Source organism: Poeciliopsis prolifica, unplaced genomic scaffold, assembly GCF_027474105.1.
Source record: "Poeciliopsis prolifica strain line A6 unplaced genomic scaffold, Auburn_PproV2 SCAFFOLD111, whole genome shotgun sequence".
In the NCBI taxonomy this organism is placed as follows: Eukaryota; Metazoa; Chordata; class Actinopteri; order Cyprinodontiformes; family Poeciliidae; genus Poeciliopsis; species Poeciliopsis prolifica.
The window spans coordinates 80,001-106,782 of NW_026562486.1; the positions used below are offsets into that span (position 1 = coordinate 80,001).

Below are 26,782 nucleotides of genomic sequence, written 5' to 3' on the forward strand. Positions count from 1 at the left end.
GGTCATTGATCAGAGCGATCAGGTCATTGATCAGAGCGATCAGGTCATCCATCAGAGCAATCAGGTCATTGATCAGAGCGATCAGGTCATTGATCAGAGCGATCAGGTCATCCATCAGAGCAATCAGGTCATTGATCAGAGTGATCAGGATTATCAATCAGAGCGATCAGGTCATCAATCAGAGCGATCAGGTCATCGATCAGAGCAATCAGGTCATTGATCAGAGCGATCAGGTCATTGATCAGAGCAATCAGGTCATTGATCAGAGCAATCAGGTCATTGATCAGAGCGATCAGGTCATTGATCAGAACGATCAGGTCATCCATCAGAGCAATCAGGTCATGGATCGGAGCGATCAGGTCATTGATCAGAGCAATCAGGTCATTGATCAGAGTGATCAGGATTATCAATCAGAGCGATCAGGTCATTGATCAGAGCAATCAGGTCATTGATCAGAGCAATCAGGTCATTGATCAGAGCAATCAGGTCATTGATCAGAGCAATCAGGTCATCAATCAGAGCGATCAGGTCATCGATCAGAGCGATCAGGTCATTGATCAGAGCGATCAGGTCATGGATTGGTTCTGTTGGGTTTCCTCGTTTTTGACCTGATTTATAAAAATGTTTGTGCAAAAATCACCAGATTCTGTTTCTTTACCTGAAATCTGAATATTGAGCTCAAGTTTGTAATAATTTATGTTCATTTTTCACATTAAATTCCTTTGTATCTTATTTGAGCAACAATTTACATCTAATAAATGAAAAATGTTTATTTAAATTCCAAATATGAGCTCCTTTAATAAAAATCTGTTTTCTAAACAGAAAATTCATTGAATTCTCTTTGGCAGCATCATGCAGCCACCACCATGCTCAGCAGTTGCTTTCTCTGGTTTGCATGCAGACTAATGGATGCATCTCTGTTTGTCAGGGTTGCAATACCTAGTCTAACCACCTGAGGTCAGTGTTTTCTACATGATGCACCTTTAAGCAGCTTGGCATCAGTTTGCTTCTCTTCTTTCTTCTTTATCATTTCCTCCGTGTTTGTCTCTGAATCTTGAAGCTGCGGTTTGAAGCTCAGCCTCATTATTTCCTCCTCATCCGGGACCGGATCCGGCTGCAGCGGCTGGAAGCAGACAGTGAGCAGGAATCACTGCTGCGGCTCTGCGGGCCTGAATGCTGCCAGCGGCTGGCGGCTGTGAGATAACAGAGTCTTTAAGAGCAGAATGTCTTCCTGTCCTTTTGCTTCTGACGACACAAACTGAAGGACATTCGTCTCGTCTGTCACTCACTCATGTTTGTCCGTTTTCCACGGCGCTGCTGCTTATCTGTGCGTCTCAGAGGCTGATCCTGGATGAGCTGCAGCTGGAGATGAAAACGACCCGCAGAAAGGAGCGGGTCTGGTTCCGATGGCCCGACCGGAGCAGACAGAGAGACGTTTGAGATGAACTGTGGTTCTGGCAGCGGCTCGGCCCACCGCCGGCTCTCTGTAATCCTGTTATCCGGCCGAGCGCATCGCCTGCTGGCTGCATCCTGCTGCAGGAACAATCCACCAGAACCGAGCAGAACCAAAGGCCCAGAAACACAAAACGAGCTGGAAGGAAATAAAACCCAAAATAGATCAGAGGCAGAAAAACTGGACAGATTGAAACAATCCATCAAAACGTTTCTGACAGTGGAAAGACTGCAGCAGAACCAGAACCTGGAGAACTTGCATGAGGTCAAAGGTTAACGGTTCGGTGATGGTTCCCTCCTCCAGGAGAAAAAACTGACAAAACTAAAAGTTAACAGTTGAAATAATAAACTGGAGAGAAACATAATAAAAGACATAATAAATCCAGAGATAATCTAAAGTCTGAGGTTCCACCAGGTCATTGTGTTAGTTTGAGGTTTGAATAAACCTCAAACTAAACCAGAGGTTCCCAGAGCCCAGTCGATTTTTAATTCTTTTTTGGGGGGATTTTATTGTAACCCCAGAAAACCACTGAATTGATCACTGGAACAGCTTCAGGTTGTCATTTTGCAGCTCCTCTGCATCAGATGAATAATTTATAAAGCAGATCCTGATGGATCCATGACCACAAGCTGCTGACCCGTCATCATGCTGCCTCCACCGTGCCTGCCAGCATTTTTCTAGATGGAGGCGTTAAAACTCACCTGACCAGCAGCTCTGATGTTTGCTCTCAACACTGAACCAGAATCATTATAAATAATTATTGATCGACCAGAACCAGATTATGACCCGATGAGCGTTTTCTGTTCCTGGACCTCCACAGTTTTGGTCAGAATGTTCTGAACGTTTCCTCTTCTCTCTCGTCAGGGTTCCATGACGACCCAGGACGTCCCAGTGAAACCAGCGGCCCACAGCGTCGGCACCCAGACCGGCCGGGCTCCGTCTGCTGCGGCCGCATTCTTCATCAGGTCAGTGAACGCATCGCCGCCTCCTCAGAGAGACTCAGATCCTGGTGACGTTTCCAACATCAGCATCTTTTAAATCTTATTTTCTGGTTTGACGGAACCATAAAACTTTTCCTGTCTGTAAAAACTGGATTTTTTGTGGGTTTGTGAATCATCCAGAGTTTCCTTCAGGGAATCCGTCCTAATTCAGATTCAGCCGAGGCGACTCGGTTCAGGAGTCGAAGCGCCGCTCGCCTCTCTGTGAGCTGAATCTAATTGGCAGATTTACTATTTTTATCCTGAGAGGTTGGAGCTGTCAGGGTTCAGGGGTTCTGCTCCATCTGGCTGATTATGGGCTCACTGCTGCTGCATACCTGATGCAGGTTAGTGTGTGTGTGTGTGTGTGTGTGTGTGTGTGTGTGTGTGTGTGTGTGTGTGTGTGTGTGTGTGTGTGTGTGTGTGTGTGTGTGTGTGTGTGTGTGTGTGTGTGTGTGTGTGTCATGTTGTCACAAACAAGTGGAGCTTTTCTTCTCAGCGGTGAAACACAGCAAACGGGTCACATTAGGCGTCCTGTTGGTGCCGTGGAGATCCGGCTGACGTCTCAGACAGCAGCAGGAGAACTTGGAGAGATGCAGGTCTATGAAGCTGCAGGTCTATAAAGTTGCAGGTCTATAAAGTTGCAGGTCTATAAAGTTGCAGGTCTATAAAGATGCAGGTGTATAAAGTTGCAGGTCTACAAAGATGCAGGTCTATAAAGTTGCAGGTCTATAAAGTTGCAGGTCTATAAAGTTGCAGGTCTATAAAGATGCAGGTCTATAAAGTTGCAGGTCTATAAAGTTGCAGGTCTATAAAGTTGCAGGTCTATAAAGATGCAGGTCTATAAAGTTGCAGGTCTATAAAGTTGCAGGTCTATAAAGTTGCAGGTCTACAAAGATGCAGGTCTATAAAGTTGCAGGTCTATAAAGATGCAGGTCTATAAAGTTGCAGGTCTACAAAGATGCAGGTCTATAAAGTTTCAGGTCTATAAAGATGCAGGTCTATGAAGCTGCAGGTCTATAAAGTTGCAGGTCTATAAAGATGCAGGTCTATAAAGTTGCAGGTCTATAAAGTTGCAGGTCTACAAAGATGCAGGTCTACAAAGATGCAGGTCTATAAAGTTTCAGGTCTATAAAGATGCAGGTCTATGAAGCTGCAGGTCTACAAAGATGCAGGTCTACAAAGATGCAGGTCTATAAAGATGCAGGTCTATAAAGTTGCAGGTCTATAAAGTTGCAGGTCTATAAAGATGCAGGTCTACAAAGATGCAGGTCTACAAAGATGCAGGTCTATAAAGTTTCAGGTCTATAAAGATGCAGGTCTATAAAGATGCAGGTCTACAAAGATGCAGGTCTATGAAGATGCAGGTCTATAAAGTTGCAGGTCTATAAAGTTGCAGGTCTATAAAGATGCAGGTCTATAAAGATGCAGGTCTATAAAGTTGCAGGTCTATAAAGTTGCAGGTCTATAAAGTTGCAGGTCTATAAAGTTGCAGGTCTATAAAGATGCAGGTCTATAAAGATGCAGGTCTATGAAGATGCAGGTCTATAAAGTTGCAGGTATATAAAGATGCAGGTCTATAAAAATGCAGGTCTATAAAGTTGCAGGTCTATAAAGTTGCAGGTCTATAAAGTTGCAGGTCTATAAAGTTGCAGGTCTATAAAGATGCAGGTCTATAAAGTTTCAGGTCTATAAAGTTGCAGGTCTATAAAGATGCAGGTCTATAAAGTTGCAGGTCTATAAAGATGCAGGTCTATAAAGTTGCAGGTCTATAAAGTTGCAGGTCTAAAGTTGCAGGTCTATAAACAGAACCTGAACTCGTTGATGTTCTGTTGGAAGGAACCAGCAGAACAGTTCTGGTTCTGATGCAGGACGGGATCAGGAACCGAACCAGGAGCTGCTGGTCATAAATATTTACATATTTATATTTTAGTCTCTACCATGTTTAGCTTGACTGAGGTCAAAAGGTCGAGGTTTTCTTTGTGGTCACGTTAAAGGAATATTTCCCCAGTTTGGACGGTTATTTTTTAAACGACCGGAACATTTTTCCGGGTTTTGCTGATATCAGTTCGGGTCTCCAGAGTAATTTTTTTTCAATAAAAAGTTCCTGCTGAGGCTTAAATGAAACCTGCAGAGAAAATAGAAAAATCTAATATTTCTCTGTTATGTAAACTAGATGAGGATTTGTTTAGGCTGTCAGCTGAACTCTTGAGTCTCACAGTTGCAGTAACCAGCAGATTTCCCAGCATGCATCTGTCAGCGTGCCGTTCAGGTTGAAGCAGAGTCGCTGTGCTTTCATCTGCAGATGTGTGAAGGCTGGATTAGCCTGCAGCTCCCTGCAGAGCGACCGCGCCGCTGCCTCTGCGCTCGGCTCGCTGAGCCGCTCACTTCCTGCTGCAACAACAACGGAGACCAAACACTTCAGATTTATTCAATTCTCAGCGTGAAGCAGCAGAGAGCTGCATCTAGATAGAAGGTGATTAACCTGACTGAAGGTTAGCTGCGCTAAGGCTAAAGCGCTAAATTCAATATCAAAATAAATCCAAAATAAAAATTACAGAAAGGTGAGCTGAACATTTAGTGAAAACAACAGAAACAGAAGCTGACTGGAGCTGTCAGTTTGGCTCCTGGTTTCCTGATCTGCAGCTTTTCTCTCCAGACGTCCAAAATGTCTGAGGCTCTTCAGTCTGGTCAGAGAAACAGACCATTTGTTTTTGAGCTGTTAGCATGTGAATCAGCAGCTCCAGCTGACATTAACCCAATGCTAACCCAACGATAAGTAAGGATAACCCAACACTAACCTTTATGCTAACCCAACGCTAACCCAATGCTAACCCAACGCTAAGCCAATGCTAACCCAATGCTAAGTCAATGCTAATCCAACGATAACCCAATGCTAACCCAATGCTAACCCAACGCTAACCCAATGCTAACCCAATGCTAAGTCAATGCTAAGCCAATGGTAACCCAATGCTAACCCAACGTTAACCCAATGCTAAGTCAATGCTAAGCCAATGGTAACCAAATGCTAACCCAATGCTAAGTCAATGCTAACCCAATGCTAACCCGACTCTTCATCTGAGGAGAGGAGAGTTTGGAACGCTGCCTCTGGTTGGTTCTGTTCTTGACCCGGTTCAGGCGGTTTTGACCCGGGTCAGGTGGTTTTGACCCGGGTCAGGCGGTTTTGAGCCGGTTCAGGTGGTTTGATGTCGTCTCTGTTGGATATTTTACTATTTCTTCTTCTTCTGTGTATAAAACGTGAAGCTTTATTGTTCTGATAAAACAGAAACTTTTCTGCTGTCATAAATCTTGATGTTGATTCTTCCTGACTCTGATTTCTCACTGAGGACCCAAAACGTTCGTCTGAAATCGGATCTTTATTATGAATCTTTCCTGGCATAATAATGCTGACAGATTGTAAAAATAGAAAATCTTATGAATACATTCAGGAATCAGGAAATGTTTTCAAGCCTTGAAATGTAGATTCTGACCTCCATTCGCGGCTGCAGGATGCAGGGAAGCGTTTCTCTTCCAGTCGTCAGATTGTGAGTTTGAGTCGAGGCCGGCTGGTCGGCGCTCACATCCCGGTTCTGACTCAGGTCCACTAGTTGCTCCCGAAGCCACAGACTGATCAGTTTGGTTCTGAACCGGATCAGAAAAGAGTCCTGGTTCGGTTGGGAACATGAATATCTCTGCCTTCATGTTTTCATCATCCTGGAATAAAAACCTCAGGAGGAAACGCGGCCGGCGGCCATGTTTTATTCTCTCTGCGTCCTCTGACGCCGCCGCAGAGCCTCGGATCAGAGGACGGCGTCTCTGCTGGCGCTAAAGTTTCACCACTGAAGCCACGGCGCTGGAGAACACAGCAGAACCAGTAGAACCAGTAGAACCAGCAGAACCAGCAGGACCAGCAGTCAATCAATCTATCTATCTATCTATCTATCTATCTATCTATCTATCTATCTATCTATCTATCTATCTATCTATCTATCTATCTATCTATCTATCTATCTATCTATCTATCTATCTATCTATCTATCTATCTATCTATCTATCTATCTATCTATCTATCTATCTATCTATCTATCTATCTATTTGTAAAGTCTTCATGCTGACGAATGATGATGTCGGTTCTCACGTCTTTCTCCTCACAGCTTCATGGTTCCGTCACGTTTTGCTGTGATCCGATTCTGGATTTCCGGACCAAAAAGAACCAAAATGAGCCCAGTTCTCCTCTGAGGCGCGTCGGGTTTCCCAAAGTGCTTTCCTGGCCCTCGGCCCAAAACTTTTCCATCGACTTCCTGGGCAGCAGAGATTTTCCTGAAGCCTTCAGAGCCGCTGCTGTCGGACCTTCAGGATCTGCAGAGCTTTGGACCCGATGGCAGACCGGGTCCGGTTCCGTCACGTCTTCAGAGTAAAAACCTTTAGTGTTCGCTTTTAAGGAGCAAACAGCTGAAAATGGAGCAGAGAACCGAGCCTCCAGACAGAACCGCCTGCTGAGACCCGCTCCACCGTGGCCGACCCGTTTCCGGCTAAAAGCCTCGGACCGATCAGAACCTCGGTCCAGTTCCCTCGGCTCGGTCCGTCTCCCTTTTGACCCATTAAGCAGAATTTCTTTCTGACACATTTTTCCACTTTGATGCTCAGATTCTCAGCGAGGAATCGGACTCTGTCCATCAGAACCGCCTGCAGCAGAACCCGGTCTGGTTCTGGTTCTGCTGCAGCAGCTGACAGCACACACAGCTGCTGCAGACTCAGAACCAGAACCAGAACCAGAACCAAACCCAGATCATTTTCATCTGAGGAGAATTTTTGTTAATACAGACAGTTAATGAGGCCCTGATCTGTAATCTGACTAATTCATCTGTTGGCCGGAACTACGGTCCAACACACACACACACACACGCACACACACACACGCACACACACACACACACACACACACACACACACACACACACACACACGCACACACACACACACACACGCACACACACACACACACGCACACACACACACACACACACACACACACACACACACACACACACACACACGCACACACACACACACACACACACACACTCACACACACACGCACACACACACACACACACACGCACACACACACACACACACACGCACACACACACACACACACGCACACACACACACACACACACACACACACACACACACACACACACACACACACACACACACACACACACACACACACACGCACACACACACACGCACGCACACACACACACACTGCATGAATACTTCATGAGACGTCTGACACCCCTCTGCTGGATTTCAGGCACTCTGTGTGTGTGTGTGTGTGTGTGTGTGTGTGTGTGTGTGTGTGTGTGTGTGTGTGTGTGTGTGTGTGTGTGTGTGTTTTCCCAGGAGGGTGGGGCTGCAAAAAGAGGCAGAGGAGGTGAAAGAGGCAGACGGACAGGGAGAAGGAGGAGGAAGAAGAGAAGGAGGAAGAGGAGGAGGAGGAAGAGGAGGAGGAAGGCTGCAGCTTCTCCCGTGTTTCCCGGCAACAACAGGAGCCAGAATCAGGAATCCACCCGCTTTATTTCCTCCTCTTGTTCCAGTCCTTCATCCTCCTTCGCTGCTGTCCTTTCATCCCTCTCTCTCCTGGAGTTACAGGAGGAGGAGGAGGAGGAGGAAGGTGGGAGGGGTTGAGCGGAGCAGCATTGCGATACAGACTGCAGGAACAGACTGAGGAGCTACAGGAGGGGAGAGGAGACAGCAGGAGGAAACGAGAGAAACCAGAGAATGAAGAGAAGAAGGAAACGAGGAGAAACCGAAGGATGAGAGGAGAAACATCCAGGAGGGACGAGGAGGAGAGATCAGAGAGGAGCTGGATGGAGAGGAGCGTCGACTGCAGGAGCAGATGAAGACATCGAGTTTACAGGTGGAGGAGGAGAGAGGGGAACGTCTGCAGCTGTTCCCTGAAAGTTCCCTTTGATCCGCCCGGCGGCAGACTGGGATGAGACAGGAGGACAGACTGGGATGAGACAGGAGGACCAGAGGACAGATGGACTGGGGAACCTGTCTCTGTCTCTGCACAGAAAGGACAGGTGAAGTTGCTGTTCCTGAACTAGTTTCTGTCTTTTCTGCTGAATTTTCCGAACACTTTGAAAACTTTCCCACATTTTGTCTTTGAATGGGACGAAATGAACCAGTTTGAGCTGCTGGACTCATACTGGGATCAGAAAAACCATCAATAAAATGATGTCAATAAAAACTGATGGTTTCATCCAAAGAGAAACTTTCTGAAGACTCGTTGATGAGCTGATCCAGTTTGCTTGATGTCTGAGAGGAGAAGACGGATCGATGGACAGACGGATCGGTGGACAGACGGATCGGTGGACAGACGGATCGGTGGACAGACGCTGCGTCCGGCTGCAGGACGTTTTCCCGTCTCTGGAGGGAAGAACGTCTCCAGTCCTCCAGCTGATGGACGGACAACAGGAACTTTGCTCCAAGCCCTGATGAAGTTCAGGATCCAGATGTAAAAACTGACGGATTCTCTGGAGCAGAAAGTTCCAGATTTGATGTTTGAATAAAACTGGAAAAACAGTAAATTGTTCCTGGGAAGAATGAAACATGGGTCTGGATGCAGGTTCATGGACCACGAAGTCTTGTGGGGATTTTCTCCTGGTCCAGTTTGACCAGTAAAGGAGCCCAGTTGGTTCCAGTCTTCCTCCTTCAGTTTGGATTTTCTTCTCACTCGGAGTGAATCTGCCTTTTCAAGATGCATCAGGATGAAAACCAGTTTGGACGATAATGGACCGGAAGGACCTGTGAGTAGAGATCGGTTCTAGCAGAGGAATCAGAACAAACCCGGGATGGTCCAGTTAAAGTCCACCTAGAGTTCAGCAGACTCCCAGTTTCTGTTTGTGATGGTAGGACAGGAAGGTGACATCAGAATTTGCTGCTGATGTTTCTCCTCCCTCATCAGAGGTTCTGTTGATTCTTCTCTTTGGTTCTGCTGCTGCTTTAAACCGACCTGCAGCTCTTCTTCGTTGGTTCTGGTCGTCTGTAGAAACGGCGGCTCAGCGCTGGATGAAATGGTTCTGGGAATGAATTCAGCATGAAGCTCATCAGCGAGGGAACATCAGACTGCGTTCACACTGCAGCCTGAAGCGACCCGGTTCTGATCAGAACAGATCGGGTTGGAACCAGCTTGGGTTACTTCCACAAACACTGAGAACTTCTTCTGTGTGGCGGCTGGCAGATCGTTGGCAGATCGTTGGCAGATCGTTGGCACTGTGGGGCGTTCTGCTGGCTTTTATCTGGACGTTGAATGTCTGGGAAAAAAATCCTATTTGACCAAAAATCTGAATTGTGTCACTTCAGGCTGCAGTGTGAACACAGGTTTAGATGATTCTGGTGTCGATTCTGGTTCAGAAGAGGTTTGGATCACTTCGAACACACTTTTTCCCTCCACTCAACTTTCCATTAATGTGCTTGGACAAACTATCAGTCGGCTTCTTTACTTCCATAACTCCACATTTCTGTCCTCAGCTTGTTGGTTTCTATGATTTGTTCTCATTTAGTCCTCAGGATGTCGGGTCCAGCAGAACTTTTCTGGAGCAGGAAAAGTTCTCCTGGTTCTGCCGGGTCGTTAATCCAGATCAGCTCCGTTCAGCTGAATCAGGATGTCTGAAGCTGCTTCCTCTCAGCTTTCTCCCTCCCTCTAACTTTTCTTGCTGCTGCTTTTCTTTTCGTTTTTCTTCTTGTTTCTTCCGTTTTTGTTCTGCAGAAACTTTTGTGACTTTTTCATTCAGAAGCAGAAATCGTGTCGCTTCAGTGGAATCAGACGATTCCTGGGCGATTTGTGCCTCTGGTTAACATTTGTCGGCCGATCCCATCGAGGAAGCAGAAATGTCACCAACACACACACACACACACACACACACACACACACACACACACACACACACACACACACACACACACACACACACACGCCCCCGGCTCTCTCTCTGTTCCTGTGTTGAATCCCTGCAGGTCGTCCTTCATGGCGCTCCGATGACACGCTCTGTTTCTGATTGGACTCACTGTGGATGGAGGGACGAAGAGGAGGAGTGCAGGGACACTCTTCCTCTTCCTCTTTCTCCTCTTCCTCTTCCTCCTCCTCCTCTTCCTCTGCAGCATTAAATTTATGTGTCACTGAAACCAGAATCGGTTTGGAAAACGATTTGAAATCAGAACCATCAGAGAAGCTTCATCAAAACGTTTTTATTGGCTCAAATGTTTCCGGTTTGGTACCGACCCAAACGCCTGCATGTGGATTCATCAGAGAAGAGAAGAACCGCCCGGGTTCTGGTTCTGGTTGGAGGAGAAACTTTGATCAGAACCACAGTTCAGCGTTTTCCTCTGTAGTTTTACTAAAGTTCTGGGATCAATCAGAGGTTCTGGTTCTGGTTTGGTGTTTTAAAGTTCTGATTGTTCCTCCAGCTGGCGGGTCGGGTCAGAACCAACTGACCTCTGTTTGTGTCTGTTTTGTTTACATCTATAAATGTTTGGTGTTGTTCTGAACCAGAACCGGTCTCGGTTCTGTCTCGGTTCTGTCTCTCTGCAGGGCGGCTCAGAAGCTCAGTTTGTCCCACAGGAGGAAGTCCCAGTCGGGCCCGGCGGCGCCGACCGAGGCTCCGCCGCCCGGGGCCACGCCGCTGTTCACCGGAGGCTTCAGCGGGGCCCTGCAGCTGTCGCCGCCCGCCGTCCCGCCATGCCTCCTACGGGCCGGGTCAAAGGTCAAGGACACGCCCGGCATGGGGAAGGTAGGACGCCGCCCGGGTTCTGATGAGGGAATTGAACCCTCGAGCTGTTTCCTGTCTGCAGCAGCTGTTTCCTGTCTGCTGCAGCTGTTTCCTGTCTGCAGTAGCCGTTTCCTGTCTGCAGCAGCTGTTTCCTGTCTGCAGCAGCTGTTTCCTGTCTGCAGCAGCTGTTTCCTGTCTGCAGCAGCCGTTTCCTGTCTGCTGCAGCCGTTTTCTGTCTGCAGCAGCCGTTTCCTGTCTGCAGCAGCTGTTTCCTGTCTGCAGCAGCTGTTTCCTGTCTGCAGTGGCTGTTTCCTGTCTGCAGCAGCTGTTTCCTGTCTGCAGCGGCCGTTTCCTGTCTGCAGCAGATGTTTCCTGTCTGCAGCAGCCGTTTCCTGTCTGCAGCAGCCGTTTCCTGTCTGCAGTGGCTGTTTCCTGTCTGCAGCAGCCGTTTCCTGTCTGCAGCAGCCGTTTCCTGTCTGCAGTGGCCGTTTCCTGTCTGCAGCAGCTGTTTCCTGTCTGCAGCGGCCGTTTCCTGTCTGCAGCAGATGTTTCCTGTCTGCAGCAGCTGTTTCCTGTCTGCAGCAGCCGTTTCCTGTCTGCAGTGGCTGTTTCCTGTCTGCAGCAGCCGTTTCCTGTCTGCAGCGGCCGTTTCCTGTCTGTTTCCATCAGATGTTTCCTGTCTGCAGCAGCTGTTTCCTGTCTGCAGCAGCCGTTTCCTGTCTGCAGTGGCTGTTTCCTGTCTGCAGCAGCTGTTTCCTGTCTGCAGCAGCCGTTTCCTGTCTGCTGCAGCCGTTTTCTGTCTGCAGCAGCTGTTTCCTGTCTGCTGCAGCCGTTTCCTGTCTGCAGCGGCGGTGATCTTCTTCAGACTCGCTGCCCAGCGCCGGATCAGCAGCTCTTTGACGGGCCGATAAAGTCCAGCAGAGACCCAACGGCCAGACGTGGAGCTGCAGCTCCGTCACATTTCAGAGGACAGGATGAATTTGGTCCAGTTGGTAAAAACGGATTTAATCCCAGAAAATGAAGCTGCAGGCCGACAGGCGGGTCACCAGAACCTGAACCAGATCTGTACCTGGTTCAGGTTATGAAATGTGACATTTATTTTGCACTAATAAATTCTTTAGCGTTTTTAGCATCAGCGCTAATAGCAGATTTTGACTTTAATTTTCTGTCATTTAGATTCTGAAACGTGTTGAAGTTGTTGCTGGGCTCTGATGTGGACTTCCTGTCCGTCCTCAGGTTCGGGTCATGGTCCGCATCAGTTCGGTGAACAGCAGCGACTCGGAGTCCACTTCCTTCCTGAAGGTGGACGGCAGGAAGAAGCAGCTGACTCTGATCGAGACGCCGAGCGGCGGGAACTCTGCGTCCGGTCAGAGACGACCCGCCGCGCCGAAGACCTTCACCTTCGACGCCATCTTCACGCAGGACGCGTCACAGGTGGGAGGAGCTCCTGAAACTCTTCATCCTCCTCATCCTCGTCTGGATGTGTGAGGGATGAACAGGTTTCAGTGGAGGAGCTGCAGATTCAGATTCAGAGCACGCAGCTGGAGTTTGAGCTCTTCATCAGCGAGGTGGCGCCGCGCCACTCCTCGTCCCCAGAGAGGATCAGAGCTGCAGCTTGATGTGGTTTGATGCAGTTTGATGCAGTTTGATGTGACGCAGCAGAGCCGAGCTGTCAGGATGCAGCAGATTAACTCAGGCTGTGACTTTTTCACCTTTCCTCCTTGTTATGCATCGTTGTACATAACAGATGTATAAAAACTGAAATGTTGCATCACATTGTGACATGAACCACATGTGACCTCAGATGAAGTTAAACCCAACATGATCCAGAACCGGTTCATCTGTTCTGATCCACAAAATGTTTTATGGTTTATGAAGCTAAAGAATATCAAAGCTTCCCTGTGGCTCATATTCCAGAGATTTATTTGAAATGTCAACCGTAAACTTGACGGTTTTAAAGGAGCGTTGAGTGTTGGCATTAAGGTCCAGTTCTTCACTGTCCAGCGTGAAATGATCCGATTCACTGAGCTCCAACCCGAACAAATGAAACAGACTTTGGTGGAACTGAGCGTCTGAAGGATTGTTTTAATATCCTGAGTTATAATCAGGTTTGAAGAACTTAATATTTTCACTTTCTGCCAGAGAAATGTCTGAAATGTTCCTTTAAACGTCGCATCATGAATCTTTAGGTCCATCACTGTGATGTTAAAACAGCAAATTTATGCGACTCGGAGGCGGGGCTTGGTCCACCCAGGCGTTTTGCAGCTGAATGGAGATTAAAGGGTTTATCAAACATTCAGGAATCAAAGTAAAACTCCAGGTTTGTTTCTGATGAGGGAAAAACATGAAAACATGATGGAAAGATGAAAAAAGTCGATTTTACGTAATCCTGCTCCTTTAAATGAACTCAGCTTGTTCACTTTAAAAACCGGTTTGCTCAGTTCAAACCTCGCGTCTCAAACCACTACATGTCATAGCATCCTGACGCCGTCTGACCTTTGACTCCTGACAGGCTGAGGTTTGTTCTGGGACCGTGTCAGAGGTCATCCAGTCGGTGGTGAACGGGGCCGACGGCTGCATCTTCTGCTACGGACACGCCAACCTGGGTAACAACCGCTCTAGTTCCTTCACACACCGACGCACGCGTCCCCGTTGAACCCCTCGTTTGCTCCGCCCCCAGGGAAGACGTACACCATGATTGGCCGGGACTGTTCCACCCAGAGCCTGGGCGTGGCGCCCACCGCCATCTCCTGGCTCTTCAAGCTCATCGAGGAGCGCAGGGAGAAGAGCGGCGCTCGTTTCTCCGTCGGAGTTTCGGCGGTGGAGATCTCCGGCCAGGAGGAGGCGCTCTCCGACCTGCTGGCTGACCTCTCTGCCTCGGCAGGGAGCCAAGCGGAGGCCCCGGGGCCGGCCGTGTCTCTGCGGGAGGATCCTGTCTGCGGCTCCCAGGTACGCAGAAACACGACGACTTTTATATATAAAGACGATTTCTGTCATTAAAGTTTGTTGATGTTTTGCTCCAATAAAATCTGAACTCGTCCAAAAAGGAGAATCCTCTGATGTTATAAAGTAAATGTAACACAGCGCAGCGTTGTGCATCATGTGGAAATGACGCAACACGATGTTCAACTGTTTCCCTCCGGATACGATACCGATACTACCGCTGTGATTATTGGCCGATACCGATACTACCGCTGTGATTATTGGCCGATACCGATACTACCGCTGTGATTATTGGCCGATACCGATACTACCGTGATTATTGGCCGATACCGATACTGACCTGATATCCGGATGAATCAAACAAACGGTGAAAATCATGGAGCTAAAGCAAAGTAGCACAACGTAACAAACCTGATTCACATGACTTTGTGCTCTTGGACATTTTGTTTGCAGTCGTCCTTTAAGCTTCCTGTCCTCTTCTTCCTCTGACCTCATCTTCACCTCCTGGGATTTCGTCGCTCTCCAGAACCGTCCAATTAGTTTGGATCTTCCTCACTTTTATCTCCCCAGGCTCCTTCAGTCTGACTCTTTTTATCTGCTCTCGCTTTAATTTTCTTCTTCTGTCTCTGCTCTTTTCTGTGCTGCGCTCCTACAGACGTCCTTATTTCATCAAACCCCATTCTGTCTCGTTTTGCCTTTTATCTCTGCGAGGCGAAGAAGCGCTTTGAGCTCAGATGGCTCAGAGATTCAGATGTCTTCATTTCAACCAGAGTTCAGTTAAAGTCAGGAGTTCTTTAAAAACGCAGAAGGTTTCAACCCCAAAGATCCTCCTGAAGCTCCTTCCTGATAATATTATTGAGTTTAGGAGAAACTTCTCTTCTAATTGCAGAAATAATGAAATTAGTTTTTCTGTTTGGTCCGATCAGCTGCAGAACCAGACGGAGCTGCGTGCGACCAGCGCCGAGCGCGCCGCCTACTTCCTGGACGCCGCTCTGGCGGAGAGGAGGAGCAGCCGGATGCCGAACGACCAGGACGCCCGGAGGAACTCCCACTTCCTGTTCACGCTCCACCTCTACCAGGAGAGGGCAGACAAGAGCAACAGGGCAACAGGTCAGAGGGCAAGGAGACGTTTTTATTGTTTTGTCTTTAAGTTTCCTCACTGATGTCTTGAGATGCTGATTCAATATTTCCTCACAAACCGTCTGAAGTTCTCAGCATGATGCTGCCACCTCCGTACTTCAGTTACAAACTGTAAATGTAACTTTGGCTTTTTGAATGCGGAGTGACATTAAAGCCGGTACTGCCCCAAAAATAACTTTACTGCAAATAATACCAAAATAAATGTCAGATTTATTCATTCATTTAAGTAGCTCATTAAAAACTAGAATCTCTGACTGAAGAGCTTCACAGCCGCAGCGATTATGATTCTCTCTTCCTGGGATTCATGTAAACATTTTGTTTATGCCAAAACACATAAAGGTTGTATGAGTGAAATATTCAGTTTGTCTGTTGGTTTGATGTTCAGACTTTCTTCCTCCGTTATTTAACTTCTGCACAAACTAAAGACTGAAACAGAATAAAATCGCAGAATGTCCCTTTAGCCTGTAGAGAGTTTAATAAATTAAACCTCTGAAGTGGAAATGAAATCGGATCTTTGTGCTTGTTGGAGTGAAACAGCAGCTCAGAGACTCTGAGGCAGAAATAAATTCCTGCAGCTTGTCTTCCTGTTGCTAACATGTAGCCGCTAATTAGCTTCATCTGGAGCTGAACAGGATCAATTACCAGCCCTGGGGCTTCGTTAACAGCCACCACCCCGTCCACCTGCCACTGTCCAGTCCTGGAAACCATCGGGCCTAATGAGGCCCAGCGTCCCGCCGTGTTTATGGGGCGGCGGGCAGAAAGGGGGACGCTCAGCTGCTCTCAGCAGTTTCCAAATCCTGCTGATGTGGGCAGCTGAACTTTCACAACCTCATTACTCTGAATTACTGGAATAAGCAGGCGGTTAAAATGCTGCTGAATATTTATCAGAGTTGATTAGAGACATGAAAACAAGCAGGAGCTGAACTGGAGACGCTTTTATCTGAAACCGTTAAATCTGGATCTGGGGAAGCAGCTTTTATTGGATGGGACATAAAAATATACATAAAAGCAGATTACAACTCACATCCTGCTCAGAAGATTGCATCATAACAATACAGTGCAGTTAACAGCATATTCAGACAGCAGGGATGTAGAGTCACTTTTTAAATTAATAATGTGCATTAAAAAGCAACAAAATAAAAGTAGTGCAGAAAAGCAGAAATATTCAAAACCAGCAGAAATGCTCTTTAAAATAATTAAAATAGGCAAATAACTGCAGAAACCACAGGGATGAAAACACTTACTGGCTTTTAGGAGCGTCGATGGTTTTAGACTTTAATATGTTCATTTTGATGAATTAATGACATAAATTTTAATATGTTAAACATTCAGCTCAATTAATTGCATTTTTTACATATAAAAGTTCAGAGTGGAACTTTATATCTGCATGTTTCTGGGACGTCTGTAAATCTGGTGCAAAAATTAAAATCAAAATGTGATTAATTAACTTCAGAGCCTGCAGTTCAATGTTTCTGGTCCCGGTGTCCCTCAGTGTCGGGCCGGAGTCGTCTCCACCTGCTGGACCTGGGCAGCTGTGAGACGGACATCAGCCGGACCAGGGAGGGCGGCGCGGCTCAGTGTCTGTCCCTGTCCGCTCTGGGGAACGTCGTCCTGGCGCTGTCCAACGGGGCCAAGCACGTCCCCTACAGGTACCAGCCTGATGCTAAAAACTTTACTGAATGGTGACAATAAAGACTGACCTGTTGTCTCTGCTGTCCAATTAAAGGGACAGTTCCATGTTTCTGAATTGTGGTTATGAAGAATATTTAGAGGCAGTCAATATCTCACCAGACTTCTCTTTCTGCAAAAGTCTTGGAATTGATTTTCCATCTGTCTGCATGTTTGGTGTGAAATAAAATAATAATTAGCTGATATTCTCATCAGTATCGTATCTGCAGCGGACAGGCACTGATTTGCATATAATAAGCAATAATACTGGATGCAGATGAAAGCCCAAAGTGATCATATTTCCAGCTTTGCTGTTGGTGTTAAACAGGAAACTGAAAGAAGCTGCAGCTTGTGATGCAGCTGGTCTCTTCAAAAGCCGCGTTTCTCTCTGTGCGTCTGGTAGAAGATCGCACGTTGTGTGCAGTTCAAAGTACGCTTCGTGAATGTGAGCTGAGACTTTCCTTCTCATTCCTCTCCGTCTGAGTCCAACTTCTGCGCGGCGTAATGAACGGTCTCCAGGGTCCTTCCCGGGCGTCTCTTCCTCGTTCTTCTGGTGTAACGAGGTTTTTTATGATCTATTATTCAGAGACAGCAAGCTCACCATGCTGCTCAGCGAGTCTCTGGGTAACATCAACTGTCGAACCACCATGATCGCCCACATCTCGGACTCGCCGGCCAACTTCATGGAGACGCTGACCACGGTGCAGCTGGCGTCCCGCATCCACCGCATGAGGAAGAAGAAATCCAAAGTACTTCCTTCATCTTTACTTTGTCAATATGTTTTATTCTTAATCAGTTATGAAGGTAAAACATGAAGCTGCTCAGCTGAGCTGCGTTTTCTGCTCCAACCAGATGGTTGAGCTTTAATGATCCCATGGACCGAATACCTACGTTTGTTGTGACACACCAGCAGCTGGATGCGTTAGCTGGTGTGGCTGTCATGCTGCGCATTGATTGGCTTGAATTTAAACACGAACGCCGTTTCCTGCCAAGCTGTTTCCTGTCAGAACTTTATTTAGTAAAACTTTGTGAACCCTCCAGGGAGAAAGTACGTCCCAGTATGTTGGGCAACATGAAACTGCTGCTGCGCATGCACTCAACATGTTGTTGCTAGGTAACCAAAGAGCTATTAAGCTAAACCTAGCTTAGCTGGGCTGTGAGAGGGTGAGCAGCTATCGCCTTCCCTCTGCCTGCCTCCGTCATTCTTGTTGTGCTAACTGTTTTGCTGTCTCCAGTACGCCTCCAGCTCTTCCGGAGGCGACAGTTCCTGTGAGGAAGGTCCATCCCGTCGGCCTCCTCACGTTCAGCCTTTCTACCCCCGGATCGTGGCTCTGGATCCTGACATACCCCTGCTGCTCTCCAGCGATCCTGACTATTCCTCCAGCAGCGAACAGTCCTGCGACACCGTTATCTACGTCGGTCCTGGTGGAACGGCCATATCTGACCGAGAGTTGAGCGACAACGAGGGCCCGCCTTCCTTTGTCCCCATCATTCCCTCCCTGAACAAGAAGCGAACCAAAGATTCTCCCCGTTCAGACGGAGATCACTTTAAATGCAACACATTCGCAGAGCTGCAGGAGAGGCTCGATTGTATCGATGGCAGTGAAGCTCCAAACGCTTTAAGCACAGAGAGCAGAGCAACAGAACCAATGAAGAATCAAACTGGACCAGAATCTGATGAGAATTCCTCTCTAAATATAACCGGACCAGACTCCAGACTCCCTTCGGTTGGAAGCCCAGTGGAATCCTCCAAAAGGACCAGTGCAGATGGAGAGAAACGCTCCGGTTCCCTCATTCAGCCATGTTCGGTACAGTCCAGTGAGCCTTGCTCATCAGATCCAGAGCCTGTGGTAAGAGAGAAGGTGAGAGGAGCTACAACCGGACCATCACCTCCTCAGTCGTTACCCCAGAGGCCCATAACAGCATTTGACTCAGGGGAAGCTCTCAGCAGGATTCCCCCAGTGGGTATGAGTGATCAAGCACCAAGACAAAGCCAACCCTTGGAGTTGCCAGACAGGGAAAGGTCCCATCACTCCACAGCTAATGCCGTGGAAGTCAGCGGCCTTCGAGCGGCTTTGTTAGGAAGATGCCTGGACAGAGACTTGCTCAGGACCACCATCACGCTCCAGCAGCCCGTGGAGCTGAACGGGGAGGACGAGCTGGTGTTCACCGTCATAGAGGAGCTTCCTATCGGCCTCGTCCCGGACAATGGCCGCCCCGCCAACCTGCTCAGCTTCAACCCAGAGTGTTCGCTGCAGGCCTTGGCTGCAGGTTCCCGTCCAGTCAGCATCATCAGTAGCATCAATGATGAGTATGACATTTACACAACTCTGCATGGAGTAACGGGATCAGGCTGCCATTCCTCTGCAGGATTAAGACCCGCTGAGAGAGAAGACAGTACAGCAGCAAACAGGTTTTTCCTGAGAGATGAGAGTACAGCAGCAGAGAGCGCGTCCATCCTGACTTCACCAGGTATATACCATCGACAGCCTTTTCTGCAGCATGGCTTTGAAGAGTTCGTTGAATGACAGTGGCATTTGTTTCTCGGAGCTGGACAGTGATCCCGCCACACCCAACAAACCATCATTTACCAAGGACTCTGGTTTCCCTGATGCCACCAAAGCTACACCTAAAGGATCCTCTAAGGTGAGAGCCTTTAGCACTCCCACTTTGTCTCCCCACCACACCCACCACTACAGTCTTCCCAGGAAAACCAAGCCTACCTCTTCTTCAGCCGTAGGCAACAGCACACAAGAGAACTTGTTGTTTCAGGGAAGCACCTTCATTGATCCAAGAGAGGTTGAGTTTCTCTCTGCTGGCAAGCCAACGAGAAGTAGCACAGCTAGCATCTCCCCCAAAAGGTCTGGAGGAAACAGCAACAGTGTTCCTCGATCTCCGAAGACACAAATGTCTTCCACAGCTCAGAGAGTCATTGATGGCTGCGAGAAGCCCATCAGCAGAAGAGGAGATACTCTCATCAAGCTGCCGCGGCTCACGCGAGGGGCAACAACTCTGGGAACGGTTTCCACTTCACACAGCTCTGAAACAAAATGTGGTCAAGAAGCTGCCAGTGTGACAGGGATGCCCAGGTTTTCATCACTGGGGAAGAAGTCAAATGGGCAGAAAAGCAGCATGATCTCTAAGGCCGGCTCTGGAAACGTCTCTCCTCCTACGCTACTCATCAGACAGTCCAGCCAAGAACAGAAGACAAGGTTTCCAAGTGCCTTAAAACCGAGCAGTGACAGTGGGAGGTTTGCTTTCCCTAAAAGCTTAACCTCAGAGGAGGAGTTCACCTTCAGGCACCGAGCAGATTCATTCAGTCACAACACGTCTAGTTCAAAAATCGATCACAGTTCTGCCAGAACGTCTTCCAGCCTGAAGACACGAGGAGCCAAAGCAGATTCTCACAGGTTCTATGGGAGCTTGAGATCTCTGGAGAGAGGAGACAGTCCAACCTCGACTCTGCTGAAACCGGAAGCGTTCAGAGATGCTAATGGTGCTGCAGGGAGTAGCTGCAAATCCAGCAGATCTGTACCAAGACTTGGCCTTCCGCCTTTAAACATTCCCTGCTCCTCCCAAGCCTCTCCTACTTTTCCTTCTGCATCCAGTAAATTATTGCAGGTCAGAGGCAATGGCAACTCCCGTGTTGCTGGTTCTGCTGGACCGAAGGTTCGAACATCGTCAACCAGCAGCTCTAAAAGCCTGAGTTCCCCTCCTGGACCCAACGCCAGCCTACCGCCAACAGGCAGGCCTCCTGCCAGAGCTGGAGCCGGAGTTAAGACGGGAAGAGGCACCATCATGGGAACCCAGCAGGTCATCAGCAGGGCAGCTAACAGCCGGGTCAGCGAGCTCGGCGCTGCTCAGAAACAACTCACCAGGGGGACCGGAGGAAGCACCGACAGCGGGACGACGGGCGTCAGCACGCTGCTGCCTTCGCCCTACAGCAAGATCACAGCACCCCGGAGGCCGCAGCGCTACAGCAGCGGACACGGCAGCGACAACAGCAGCATCCTCAGCGGGGAGCTGCCCCCCGCCATGGGCCGCACCGCCTTGTTTTACCACAGCGGGGGCAGCAGCGGCTACGAGAGCATGATCCGAGACAGCGAGACGACGGGCAGCACGTCATCAGCCCACGACTCCATGAGTGAGAGCGGAGCGTCCAACCGAGGCAGGGTGTCCAAATCGCCCAAGAAGAGAGGAAACGGTGAGTAGAAATTACGTCTATACCTTTTATTGATCAGTCTAATGGACTGATCAACTGATCGCCACCTCAGTGTGTTCATTCCTGTACATCCTGCAGTACATCTGCTAACCACCAGGTGGAGCTGCTTACAAGAAAATCTATTATGAGCCAAAGAAAAAGAGTGAAGTGTTACTTCTTCTTATTTTGACTCACAGCAGGAGAAGAAGAAAATATTTCAGTTTGGACCTCTGACTCCCTTAAACTCTTCAATGAGGTTTTCCCACAACACCCTCATGTAGTTATCCCTGTTTTTCTACTTTTCTCCACCACATGTTTTCCTTCCACTCAATTTTCCATCCATATCCTAGAATTCATCTCTCTTTGGTGGCATGTCCGTTCTGTTTGCCTTGCAGCAAAATTAAAGCTGTCTAAGGAGATGAATTTGTGTTGTAAACTCTGTTAATACTTTAACTGGAGTGAGGTTAGGGCTTTGACTAGACCATTTCAGAACCTTAATGTTAGCCTGCTCTCCCAACCCAGTTTTATTTTGTCCATATTTACACATTTTGATCACATCTGAAATGAATAATTTTAACTATAATATCTGGATCTTAAGAGTGAAAAATGGAGTTAAAACATCAGTGATTTATTTTTCTGAAAGTCTTTTAAACATCTTAAATCTGGAAACCTGCAGAAACTCAGCAGATAACGACGAGGCGCCTTTCAAATGTCTGAATCCTCCTAAATCTGAAGTGGATGTTTTTCTTCTTTAAAGGAAAATGTCAAAGTGAATTCTCCGGGAGCGGTTCCACGTTTCTATCAGAACCAATTATCATTAAAATGGGTTCTGATGGCCGGTCAGAGTCGGACACCAACAGAGCCCCGAACTCACCGCCTCCTGAGGAAAGACGGAGACATTAGCATGTTTATGGATTCCTCCGTGTATCGGAGCGTGATGACGGGATGAGAGAGGCGGTCGGTTAACGCTGCGCTGCAGCTTGTCTGATGTCTGAGCGCCTCGATTCCTCTCACATCCTTTTCTAGCTTCCTGCGGATTATTGAGATTCATGCAGAACGCTGCGATGAGAATCCCTCATGAAAGTTTCATGAGTTTCATGAGGGATTCTCAGGGAACACATCCAACTGCAATGATCACCTCACACTTCATACACACACACACACACACACCCCCGCCCCACACACACACACACCCTCTACACCCCCTTCAGTCTGACGCGTCTCTCACAGGTTGATTATCAGTATTTGGTCACTTATCGATGCAGCAGCTGCTGGTTGTAAATCATTTGGATGATGGCGGCTGCGGCGGCTGCGGGCTGCGGCGGCTGCGGCGGCTGCGGCGGCTGCGGCGGCTGCGGTGGCGGCGCTTTTATACCAGCTGATGTTTCCAGAGGATGAGGCTGAACCTCACACTTTAAAACAAATATTTTCATAATCTGTTGGTGAAACTCAACTTCAAAAACTAAAACTATTAGAGAAAATAAATATCTAGGAATAAAGAATAATAATAATAATGATAATATTATTGAAGTTTATTTGTTTCAGTAATTTATCATGAAGTGAAACATTAAATAGTTTAATATTTCACCAGATCAATAAAAATATTCAGGACAGAAATATGAATGAAAAGTATCTTTAACTTTATTTATTGTGATAAACTATAATATTATTGTTTTCAGACCAGTGACATAATGATTATATTATTATAATAATATAAGTTTGCTCTCAAAGATCATTTATCATTCAGAAAAAAACTGTCAATAATGGAACTGGAAGATATTATAAATATTCAAAATAAAACACAACAAACAAACAAACACATAAAATAAAATAAAATAAAAACATTTATAACTGGAACCATAAATGAAATAAATTATGAATTATCTGTAAACAAAATTACCCTTCAAAATATTTTAATCCCCAGAATGTAAATGACCAAAACCATATTGATTTATCATAATATATTCATAAATATTCATTTATCATGTATTCTTTCTCATTATGCATCATATCAAACTGCAGCAAAATGTTACTGTGATAAAAATTCATAATTTTTTACCAGGCTAATAAAAAACTCAAATAGTTCAGGAATTATGAACCAAAATGATCTAAATGATCATGAACGAGTCACTTTCTGTTTCACATGTTTATGTGGTGAGTTTGTGACTCCGCCCCTCACCTGTCCGTCCTGCAGGCGGCTTCCTGCGGCGCCGGCTGATCCCCGCTCCACTGCCCGACGCCTCCGCTCTGGGCAGGAAGGTCGGAGGTCAGTGGGTGGACCTGCCGCCGCTGGGCGGCGCCCTGAAGGAGCCGTTTGAGATCAAGGTGTACGAGATCGACGACGTGGAGCGGCTGCAGAGGAAGGAGGAGACGGGGTCAGAGGTCAGGCTCTGGGTTATTTCAGCCAGACAATGATGATGATGATGATGATGACGACGACGATTATGATGACGATGATGATGATGACGATGATGATGACGATGACGATGATGATGATGATGATGATGATGATAATGATGGAAACAGTTTTCTCCTCGTCTTCAGACAAAACCAGAATCTTCATGATTGATTCTTCCTGAGCCTGGTTCTGGTTCTGACCCGGCTCTGGTTCTGGTTCTGGTTCTGAGCCTGGCTCTGGTTCTGGTTCTGGTTCTGAGCCTGGGCCTGGTTCTGACCCGGCTCTGGTTCTGGTTCTGACCCGGCTGTGGTTCTGGTTCTGACCCGGCTCTGTTCTCCTCAGGTCCTGCTCCAGCGGCTGCAGGCGTTGAGCCGCCGCCATGCGGCGCTGCAGGCGGAGCTGCAGGAGGCGAAGCTCCACCTGATGCTCCATCCCAGCAGGTGGAGCTCAGATTGTGAGGAAATTCATTTATTTACATTTATGTGAAATATTTTGCACATTTATTGATTTATGTTGTTTTAGTTTGAAATAACTGAAAACCATGAATATGCCGACCTGATCCAGGAGTTTTGGGTTTTATATAGTTAATAAATGTTTTATTAATTTAATAAAAATGAGTTTTTCACCCATTTCAAACAAAACAGGAAGTAAATATTTTCTCTGCTGAACATCAAACAGAAAGGAGGATGATGATGATGATGATGATGATGGTCTTTAATGTAACCCTGATTGACACCAGGGGTCACAGCGCTGACCTCTGACCCCTCAGCAGCAGCCTGTTTATGTTAGTTCACAGAAATCTTCCAATCAATAATCAATAACCTGATTGAAAGCAAACTTCACAGATTTGGAGCAGCAGCTGATTAACAGTTTTAAAGTTTTGTTGGATTTATTTTGTTTAAACACATTTTAGTTATTGAAGAAGTGAATTAATTTATTTATTGATGATTAATTATTGAACTGAGAAGCAGACTCCAGATGTTTGGTTCTGTGGTTTCCACTGCAGCTGTTGATGCATATTAATGCATAGTAATGCATATTAATGCATATCAATGCATATTAATGCATATTAATGCATATTAATGCATATTAATGCATATTAATGTGTGTTTGGTGAATCGTTTCAGAGGGATTCTTTTGAACAGTTCACCTCCAGGCTGGTTCACTTCAGTCATGAATCTTTTTTCATTGATCTCTTTAAATCTGGAGGTTTTCTGCTGCATTGAGACGTTTCTAACTTCAGCCTTCCAGTTTTTCCTCTGGGAGATTCTCCAGAGTTCGGTTCTGATCCGATCTGTCAGATGTTGGCCTCAAACAGCCGACATGCTCCAGTCCGTGTCGCTGCGCCTCCTCTCAGGTTCAACCCGCCGGTTTTCTTTCCCGATGAATCGTAACGGCGCCGTTTCTCCTCTGCAGTCGACGTGGACCAGAACCTGGACCGGGAGTCGCAGGAGTACCCGGAGGCTCTGGCTCGGGCCACGGCGGCGCTGCAGCGCCGCGTCAACCTGTGCAAGGCCCGCGTCATGATGGAGACCTGCTTCGACGTCACCGTCACCACGGCGACCAGCGCCGCCGCGCCGCAGGACGGCCGCCACAGGGTGTAGGCGCCATGGAAACGGAAACAAGATGGAAGCTTTTGGAAGTGCCTTTCTACTGCATTTACTGTTGATTTGATTATTTCATTCTTTATTTGTCATATTTTGTATTTATTCTGGTTTTAACGGTGCTAAGAGATCAAACCAGTTTAGGTAGAAAAAGGAAGAATATAGAAAATCGAGCTCAGATTTGTTTCTGCTGGTTGTTTTATTGACACGTTTTTACACAAATTGTTGATATTTTTGACGGTTCTGTCAGAGTCCAGAGAGCCGAGCGGCTGCAGAGCTGCAGACGGACCTGCAGACCCGAGTCCGGTTCTGGAGAGACGTGAGCTGCTGTCTGGACAGTTACACTGTAAAAACAGATATAACTTGATTTAATCACTTTTCACAGAGAAAAAATGTTAGTGTCAAATTTTCAGTCATAATTTTACTATATTCTTCTCATATTTATTGATGTCAAAATGCAAACTAAATATTTAGTTAGTTCCAAAATAAATGTTTATGTCTGAGCCAAATATGTATCTATTTATTTACAACAGACAATAAAATATAAAAAGAGCAAATAAATAAATAAATAAATTTAATATTTATTTTGCTAACTAAACATTTTTTACCCTAAAGCCCAGCTTTTATTTTGGTATCAGCAGGCTACTTTCAAAAGCTAAACATTTAGCTTGGACCTAAATATTTGATTAGGAGCTAAATATTCTGCTACCAACCCAAATATTTAGTTAGCAACTTAAATATTTAATTAGCAACTTAAATATGTAATTAGTAAGCTAAATATTTAATTAGTAAGATAAATATTTAGGTCTGAGCTAAATATTTAATTTGGAAGTAAAATTTTGGAAATAAAAATTTAGTTATCAAATTCAATATTTGATAACTTAAATTCTTAGTTCAGGAAATGAAAACTAAATATTTAGCAACAAATTAAATATTTATTTTGCTAACTAAACTAAATATTTAGTTAGCAAAATAAACATTTAGCTCAGACTTAAACATTTGATCTTTGAAGATTAACGCTCTTATTTCTTCCTTGACAGACTAAAGAAAACAAATTATTTCTGTTAATTCTCTGACGGCGCCCCCTGCAGGTCTGCAGCTTCAGTTGCTTCTCTGAATCAGAATCGATCCGTTTGGTTGCTCTGTTGCCTCTGAATGTTGCAGGTTGCTGTAAATACTGTTTGTTTCTTGTTGCTGCTCCTCCTCGTTGCTTTGCAGCGTTTCGTTTTCACCGAGTGGAAAATGTTCATTAAGACGTTGAATTTCACAACCAGGATGAAAACATTTTATTCTCATTTTTCATATTTTTATCTTTATGCATTCAAACTTTCTCAGGCTCTTTTTAACGTTGCTGCATGAATTTCTTTCTCCTCTTTTATAATCTTGTGTTTTTAGGACGTTTCTCTGCCTGTTTTTATGCCTTCTTTCAATAATGTGTTTTTTCTTTTTGTTTTTCTACTGTACAGTTTTTTAATAATTTCTAATGATGTGTTTGAAACATTGAAAAGTTAAAGGTGAGTCGACCATTCACATCCAGCAGAATAAAAATAGAAGTTTGTTCAGACAGTTCAGACATTTTTAATGTTTCTGTTTGAGTCCATATTTATTACAACAA

At 46.4% G+C, this 26,782-nt stretch overlaps 1 protein-coding gene across 1 annotated transcript; it reads left to right on the forward strand.

Annotated features, from left to right (window-relative positions):
- The first annotated feature begins 7,910 nt into the window (after nt 1–7,910).
- Nucleotides 7,911–26,733, forward strand: LOC129354503 (kinesin-like protein KIF26A). The gene is given in 13 exon segments (XM_055023961.1): nt 7,911–9,251; nt 11,036–11,234; nt 12,450–12,647; nt 13,726–13,819; nt 13,894–14,162; nt 15,083–15,266; nt 16,789–16,945; nt 17,551–17,713; nt 18,200–19,471; nt 19,473–21,168; nt 23,360–23,547; nt 23,906–24,017; nt 24,980–26,733. Coding segments are annotated over 13 exon segments (4,737 nt in total). The 5' UTR covers nt 7,911–9,234; the 3' UTR covers nt 25,168–26,733.
- The last annotated feature ends 49 nt before the right edge of the window (nt 26,734–26,782 follow it).